The sequence below is a fragment of the Haliotis cracherodii genome, unplaced genomic scaffold (genome assembly GCF_022045235.1).
Source record: "Haliotis cracherodii isolate W230 unplaced genomic scaffold, xgHalCrac1.p SCAF_2, whole genome shotgun sequence".
NCBI lineage: Eukaryota > Metazoa > Mollusca > Gastropoda > Lepetellida > Haliotidae > Haliotis > Haliotis cracherodii.
In genome coordinates this window covers 38760146-38768417 of record NW_027266275.1, presented here as the reverse complement: position 1 = coordinate 38768417, position 8272 = coordinate 38760146, and the positions used below count along the sequence as shown (strand labels likewise).

General features: G+C 39.2%; 1 protein-coding gene across 1 annotated transcript; it reads left to right on the top strand.

Moving 5' to 3' along the window:
* Positions 1-203: 203 nt before the first annotated feature.
* On the top strand, positions 204-7679 carry LOC139469097 (jmjC domain-containing protein 8-like). The gene is made up of 9 exons (XM_071251226.1): positions 204-334; positions 850-945; positions 1500-1548; positions 2494-2590; positions 3652-3720; positions 4034-4153; positions 4575-4642; positions 5271-5405; positions 6978-7679. The coding sequence occupies exons 1-9, from the start codon at positions 261-263 to the stop codon at positions 7062-7064; spliced, it is 795 nt and encodes a 264-aa protein (XP_071107327.1). The 5' UTR covers positions 204-260; the 3' UTR covers positions 7065-7679.
* Positions 7680-8272: the final 593 nt, after the last annotated feature.

Genomic DNA, 8272 nt, shown 5'->3' with positions numbered 1-8272 from the left:
TTTTACGACGTCAGTTCTCGGGTGACATAAGTACCACGAGGTTATAATCAAGCAAAACAATAATGTTACGACTAATTACGTTATTATTCGTTCATAACAAGTTTATGTAAAGTCACTTGTAAAGTTTTAAGCAAAGTTTTTTGAGGTGATATGTCGTTATCTATTTACATCGACCTCGTTTCTGACAAAACGGAAATACACGTGTAGCGCTAGCAGACAGCATCTGTGACCGGTACAGTTGCTCGATTTGATGATCAAGCATGCGATTATTACTCCTATTAAATTTGTGGACAATCGGCATATGTTTAGAAGAGCCCGAGGATGATGGTGGATGGTGAGTCAAGGTCATGATGGAGATTCTATCATGCATGTGTCGTTCATGCACTGAAGCAGGTTCGGTTTTCGCGCACCCGCCAACAGCGACAGTATATTAGTATATTGCTATTACATGGGTTCAGTGATAAGAGAAGTTGGGATCCACTTGATGTGTTTTGCTGTGTGTATAATAACATTTGAGTTCACATCTTTTTCTTGCAAGATTTGTTAATTATATTTATTAATGTCCCTAGATCTAATAGATAATGAATTTGAGTGTAGACCTATGCCTAACTTTACACAACGAAGCATTTTAATTGTTTGGTGTAGAAAGCTTAGGTGTAGGGTGATCATGAGGGACGTTCTGTGCCAAGTTAGTGATCGGAGGAACTGAGAAGGTGACGTCACTTCTGGTGGTGAATGGATCTACAGTGCGTATGATGATAGAATGGAGATATGATACACTAAATCATCAAGGATCACCACCATTATGACCTTCTTGTTATATTATCTGGACTCCTTTCTCGTTTCCAGGACTACCGAGCAGCATCTCCTGTTGGCCCACCCAGGCCCATGTAGTATCGAGGTCCGTGAGGCCGACTCTCTGTCGCAGAAGGAGTTTCTAGAGAAGTGAGCATTGTGTTCAACCGTTTTTCTACATTAACATGTATCCAATGGGTTATCCAATAGACATGATAGATAATAAACTTTCATGGTTTCATGACGTGAAAATAGACAATATAAAAATATTTTATGTCATTCAAATTTGTATGTTGTTTAATGCCACACTAAGCCATATTCCAGCTATTCGACACTGGCCCCTAAATAATGAAGTCTGGACGAGATAATACAGTGATTGATATTATGAACAATGATCCACGCGATCGGGGTAGGGCGACACACAATTAACCAAGTCAACTAGTCTGACCACCAGATCTATTTATTTGTCTCGTACAACAAGGATAGGTTGCTAGGGATCATTTTCGGAAACTGTTGTTCAAATGATTCTTGTTCCATGCTCTTATACATATATACTGTCAGTATTTGGTGTGGAAAAGTTTGATATTAAATCTATCCTGATAGTTAAAGGTATTAATTTTGTACATGTTGTATTATCAACTCAGTTGTGTCAATATTAAAATATTATGATATTGATGTAAGATGATGATGATTCTTTTTTCCAGGTATGCTTTTACTCAGCCGGTTGTGATACGACATGCTACCGATAATACAGTAAGTAGAGTGTACCATGGGGTAGTAACATTAGAAACATTGTTATTTGTAATTGTGTCTTGCATTGTAACAAAAGCAACATGTAAAGGACTAATGTTATGTGTTTTCAGATTTGTGAGTGTTGCTGAACATGTGGCGTGCTACAATTTCCCTTTGGGAACGTAAATTGCTACCTTGATATTCTTTTTCTTTTTTAACAATTAAGCCAGACTAATTTAATTACTTTTTTCAGATCCACCTGTCACTTTTGCAACAGGAAATAATGTAATCTCTTCTAAACGCTGACATTTTGACTATGTTTGCTCTTCTTAGCCTGAAGTTATAGGATAGATATTTCACCAAAACATTAGCCCTGGCAAGAAAATTTATTAATCATGGTAATAGGGACAATATTCCCTCCTGGTATTTGGGGGTGAAGAATCTGTAAGTCACATATACTACTCAACAGAAGTTAAAGGCCACCCGATTCCTTCATATTACTATAGTGACTTCAGTTATGCTATTTATAGTAACATGAAAGAATCGGGTAATCCTTAACTTCTTATGAATAGGATATTAATACTGTATTCGACGTAATAAGCGCCCACAGCGATATTTGCTGATATATTAGCTAGTGAACAAACCCAATTTTGCATCCCTCCGATTGATCAATGTACACAAGACTTATTTATTCGGTATAATACGCACACATGTGTTATATGCACCCTTATTTATGGGCAATTAAATTCTGGAAAAATATATCTGTCGTACATAAACATTTCAGTCTGTCAGCATAAACAACGAAATTTATCTTTCAACTATGTTTTTCTTCACCAAAATAATATTCTAATAAGAGCCCCCTATTTCTAATTTTGAGAGCGCCCAGGGCGCTTATTACGTCGAATACGGTAACTAATGAACTGACTTACTTATAATTTCTAAATGTAAAATGGCATAACATTTCAGAAGTTTCAAGATGCCTGCAGAAAAGATTTCATGTTATCAGAGCATGGAACAAAGAAGATACGCCTGAGTTCAGCAAACACCTACTCCTATAATAAAGGTGAATGCAGATAGGATTCTAAGTTATTCATAGTGGTTTGTGGCTGATTGTTCCACTTTCACAGTTTTCACCGAGCCCAAAGAATTTCTGAATGAAGGATCTCTAAAACAGTGTCTCACAAATAGGCTCAAATTGTTCCAGTCCAAATTTCAATATGACCACCATGGAAGTCCCATACTGCCTACAAATCCATTTTGAACCATTACTGTGCTACTTTGAATGTATCCTTGTACACTTTGACATGTAAGTATTTAATGTCTGAATATCTATGTCATTTCATTGGTCAGTCAAAGTTCGTGAAAGGTTGTTCTGATGTGACCTAGCTGTGATGGGATGTCTTCGGCAATAGCGAGAACTTGTATCTGATTTTAATGAGATTGAGGTAATCTAAGCATGTGATAAATCCTGTTTTCGTTATTTAAAGCATTAATTGTGTATTGTTAAGCAAGTTTATCTCTGCAGCTGTTGTAATATGCAGCTGTTGTAATATGCAGCTTTTAGCTGACTCGTCTCGCATCAAAACACAGGCTGTGTACTTGCGGGCAGATGACCACAGAGTACGCTGATCAATGTGTCGGATTAACAAGACTGATTAATGAGAGATTTCGGTAATTCATTTCAAATTAAGTGTGTCGGAGTCGGAGTGCGAGACAGTCGGATTAACAGGTCTAAATGACACTGATGGACTGTGTAGTTCAAAGAACACAATGTCATTAATGGACATGTTTACAGTCATGCAACCCCATGTCTGTTAAAATAATGGGGAAGTGTATATCATCACTATTAGCATTGCTATTTGATAGTTTATCTTCACTATTTGATAGTGATTCGTAAACACATGCTCATGATATAGTTGGAATGGAACAATTGACTGTGCTTTTAGCAGAGATTTCTTATGAATATGGAAAGGGTTGTGTCACTTTTTTTAATTGTTATGTTTGAATGTGTAAATTAAGTGCATAGCTTGTTTAAGCTAAGAGTGTGTAACTGGTCCTACCAGTTGAGCACACGTTCTGTGCTGGAAAATATTTTATCCCTCATATTGTTCTGTTACATTTCAGTGGATGTGAGTCTACATAAGTATGTTCATGAGGTCATGAAGCCACAGACACTTGACATGCTGGGGAATGGTGAGTCGTAGACAATGTTGTTGAAGTCTGTCTTGCAACGATGAATATGGAAAATCTGAATTCTGATTGATCAGAGGTTTCAAAGCACAATAAACACCTCTGATTGAAACAGTTTATCAATAGAAATTGACAAATAGATCATATTTCAAGTTTTGGGGACACCAAAGAGCTTGAAGTTTGGGAGCTTAGTGTGTGTTCAATTCCAAATTCTTCAAGGATTGTTGAGAAAGAAAGAGGGAGGGTTAGTTCCTCAAGTCAGTAGCAATATGGGGATCAGTAAGCAACACTAATGAGGCCATGCTTATTCCTACAGAAACGTTCTACTGGTTCGGGGACAACAACCACACAGAGTGGGAGGCCCTGTTCAGCCTTTACAAGCCTCCACCCTACAGGCTGCCCAAGATGTCTGCAGTCTACAGCTTCGGTCTGGCCGGTAATACCCACAAATACCACACAGCAATACACTTTCTACACTTGATCTCTGCTCTTAGAGATACTGGGTTACATAAAATGACTAAGATGAGTATCCGAAGGTCAACAATAGCTGATCAGGTGATGTGTGTTGCAGTCATCAGATGTGCTTCAATTCTATGTGCAGGGTTGCGTCTCTAAGGCATGCCCAAAACTTATACTAATGAATCGAATCCCAGTTCATATCATGTTTCTTGGTTTGTCAGCAGTATGCCCATGCGCGTGGGTTTCACCAAAATGGGAGACATTAGTAAACATGTAAGATTGAATCTCTTTGGGTATCCTTCCACACATCAAGCTGTCATATAACTAAAATACTGTTCCAAATGCTGTTAAACCCAACTTGCTCACTCGGGATCAGCTCAATCTGCTCTGTGCTTCAGGTGCTGGCACTGGGGTGCCCTTCCATTTCCATGGGCCTGGATTTGGAGAAGTTGTGTTTGGACGGAAGGTGAGCATGTCACGAACTAAACCCCTGTTCTGGGATAAAAAGCAACTCATGTGATGGTCCATTTCTGCAAATGTGCATCTGGAGATAACAAATGTTATTCTGTAGATAGGGATTTAAAAAAAAAAAGAGATCGTGAATATCCGGGTAGAGAATAGGTCTCCAGCACCCTATGCTTGCTGTAAGAGGCGACTATGTTTGTCGTAAGGGATCAGGTGGTCAGGCCTGCTGACTTGGTTGATCCATGTCATCATATGCACATTGCATGGATCGATGCTCATGATGTCAATCACAGGTTTGTCTGGTCCAGACTTGATTATTTACAGACCGCCGTCATATAGCTGGAATATTGCTGAGTGCAGTTTTAAACAACAAACAAACAAATACAATAATTTAGTTAGTAAAGCCTGTTTTTCAAATATTCTTAGTTCAAACAAACATGGTGGATAGGTGTCCGGTATAATGCACGTGTATCGTTTTTTCATCAGTTGTAAGTATATTTGCTAAAACGTTTTCTCATGCTCATATTTATCATCATGATATGGAGATATGGAATCTTCATATAATTATTCCTGTCCATCACACTGCCCTCGTTCAGTTAATCCATGGATGATTGATCATCTGTTTCCAGAGGTGGTTTATGTACCCCCCAGATGAGACCCCTGACTTCCATCCCAACCGGACCACCCTCCACTGGCTGATTGAGGACTACCCACTTTTGGATCATATGAACAAACCTCTGGAATGTACCATTTCTAAAGGGGAGGTCAGCATCAGGGATTCAATACTCTTTGTTCAGTAGTAAATAATTGATTGAAAACATGCTCTGCCGCAATATCTCCAAATATCTCACAGAGATAAGTAATCAGAGCTACAGATAAGCAGCATATCTGCGTAAAATCCCCCCCCCCCCCCCCCCCCAAGTGTAATTAACTTGCGTACAGAAACACATGCATTAAATAAAAACAGCACAAGTTCATACTCAATGAAGCTTTTCCAGCATGCGTACAAAGGAGTGTTCTGAAACACAGAGACGAGCTAATTTACTTTCTGAGTCAAGCCTATATATTTAGAACAGTTATATACATCTAAAACATTATTTCATTTTTTTTTAATCTTAAAATGTTCACTTATTTTGGGAAAACCCAATAGAGTAATGAAAAGATGAGTGAAAAAATATTGGTTACCCAATGAAAAATGTAATAACCCAGTTAAAATAGAAACCCTAGAGTAAAAACTCAATTGCTCAAAAAGTTATCTGGACCTCTGAGTAATGATATGTAACCCAATAAGATATTCTTTTATCTATGTCAGTTCATTGGAAAACTAATGTGAGTGTTCGGCAATCTGATTGGTTGAAAAAAATCTCTTTTACCTTTCACTGCATATGAATACTTTTCTTAATAATATCTTTTTCTTGTCTCATTCTCAAATTTTAAGACCATTGCTTTTGGCATGGTGAGAACACTTTATTGACCATGAGTTTGATTTATACTACCATTGCTTTGAGTGATTTGTCTTTGCATGCTTCTAATCCATGGATGCAGTTGTCATGGGAGTACATATGGCATCATCAATGGTCTCATGTCTTAACAATCTTGAATTACGACATGTCTTTATCAACTGTTCGTAACATTGCACATAACATTTATAATTGATGGGAGTGGTACAGGTGGGAGGTGTCCAGATGGGAGGAGTCAGGATGGGAGTGGTCCAGGTGGGAGTGTCCAGATGGGAGGAGTCAAGATGGGACTGGTCCATGTTTGAGGGGTTCAGATAGGGGGTATTGAGGTTAGAGGTGTCATGATGAAAGGGGTCCCAGTTGAAGGTGCCCAGCTTGGGGGTGTCCAGAAAGGAGTTGTCGAGGTGGGAGGTGTCCAGATAGGGGTGTCAGAGGTAGGAGGGGTCCAAATTGGGGGTGTCCTGGTGGGAGGAGTCTAGGTCGGAAGATGGGAGGGATCCAGGATGCACATCCTTTGTTTCAGCCACCTTACATGTCCACCTGTCAGTACCTCCGTGTGTTTTGTTCTCTTCTTGATCTGGGAGGTGCATCCTTGATTATCTAGTGTATCATATCTAGTGTCTATATTCTACTGGGATATATCCCCATGACCCATGTAAAGGTGATGTGCATGCACCCGACCTGCCTCTGTACTTAATTAATTTCAAAGACATGATTAGATCCTGGCACGTCTAAGGGACAAAACTCTGCACACCATAGTGCCCAAGCAGAATAGGTGTGATTTTGAAGATTGTTCATGAAACATGCTATGACTAAACAGCATCATAATGACATGGGGATTCCGTGCCATAGTTAAATGCCATACTGTTGTTGCAGCTGATCTACTTCCCCGACCGCTGGTGGCACGGGACCCTCAACATCGACACCAGTGTCTTCATCTCCACCTTTCTCGCACCAGCATAGGTGGCAGACCTTGTCCGCCAAGGTCAGGGTTAGTCTCAAGGGAAAGTGTTTTAAAGGGGCACTGATCTAACGCAATTACCCGGACTGGTTGTTGCCTTTGTTATTGTTTTTTCCCCCGTGAGTACCCGGATGATACGCAACTCAACTGAGCGTGACCAGAGACTGGTCTACCGTCTGTAAGGACAGCTCAATAAACTTGGAGGCTGGAGGCAATATTTGTTTTACGCACTTTTGCATAAACACTGATTGGTTAACTGTGATCTATAAAGATTTCGACAAAGGGCGCATGTTAATTAATTTCTTCAGCCTAAACCAACAGACAAAAAGACTGCGGAGCTGAGCTTTCGGCTTTCGTCGATAATACGATTACTACTCCCTTGTTGTCATCCACGTTTTCTCGTATAACCTACATGTGTGTATTTGTCGTCATTCACTTGATGCTCAGTTAATGAATTTATTACAGGTACAATTAGTGGCAGCACCACTTAGATTACCTGACAAAGGTTCCCATTTGGCATTTATTGTGTCTGGGGGTAATTATTCAATCTAAATCCAGGTTTGAAGTGAGGTGAAATGTGTGTTATGTAATATGCACGTGGCAGCCCAGCAAGAGATGAATGATCAGTTGATTTACTTTGTTTTGTAAATCAATGGATCGTTCCTAGTTATCAAAGGATTAACAGAAAATACATTGATTGATTAATCACTGTTATCTTGCACAGTGGATATGTCAAGAGTGAGTGTTTACATGTCTAGGTTTACTAAAACAAAGGGAATACACTCATATCTTTGCGTGAAGTGCCGATGTAAAAACAACATACTTTGTTCAAAGGGTTAACTGATAATACGTTGATTGATTGATCATTGTTATCTATCACTCAATGGATTTTTTAGGAACCGTGGACGTTATGAAAATAGTTGTCACGTGGGCTTTCTCAGCCGACCCTTGAAGACTTGACACCTATGTAAAACACCTGAAACAATCCAAGTGATCTGTTGAGAAACGAACACGGGTTATAATATCCCGAAACGATATATATCTTTTAAAATATTTGATTGTTACTGAGACACGTGACATCGAATAAGTTTCTTTGTACAGCTGCAGACGAGTGGGATATTGTTCCTTTGTGTGGATATTCACGGATACATTCTTCGAACAAGGAAGCTGCCTAAAATTTATACACATAAATTTGGTAGTTTGTAATTAT

Excerpts from the sequence above, each read along its gene's own strand:
- LOC139469097 (XM_071251226.1), top strand. The coding sequence starts at position 261 with ATGCGATTATTACTCCTATTAAATTTGTGGACAATCGGCATATGTTTA. Across the intron at positions 946-1,499 it reads CAGAAGGAGTTTCTAGAGAA|GTATGCTTTTACTCAGCCGG; the intron begins GTGAGCATTGTG and ends TCTTTTTTCCAG. Across the intron at positions 2,591-3,651 it reads CACCTACTCCTATAATAAAG|TGGATGTGAGTCTACATAAG; the intron begins GTGAATGCAGAT and ends GTTACATTTCAG.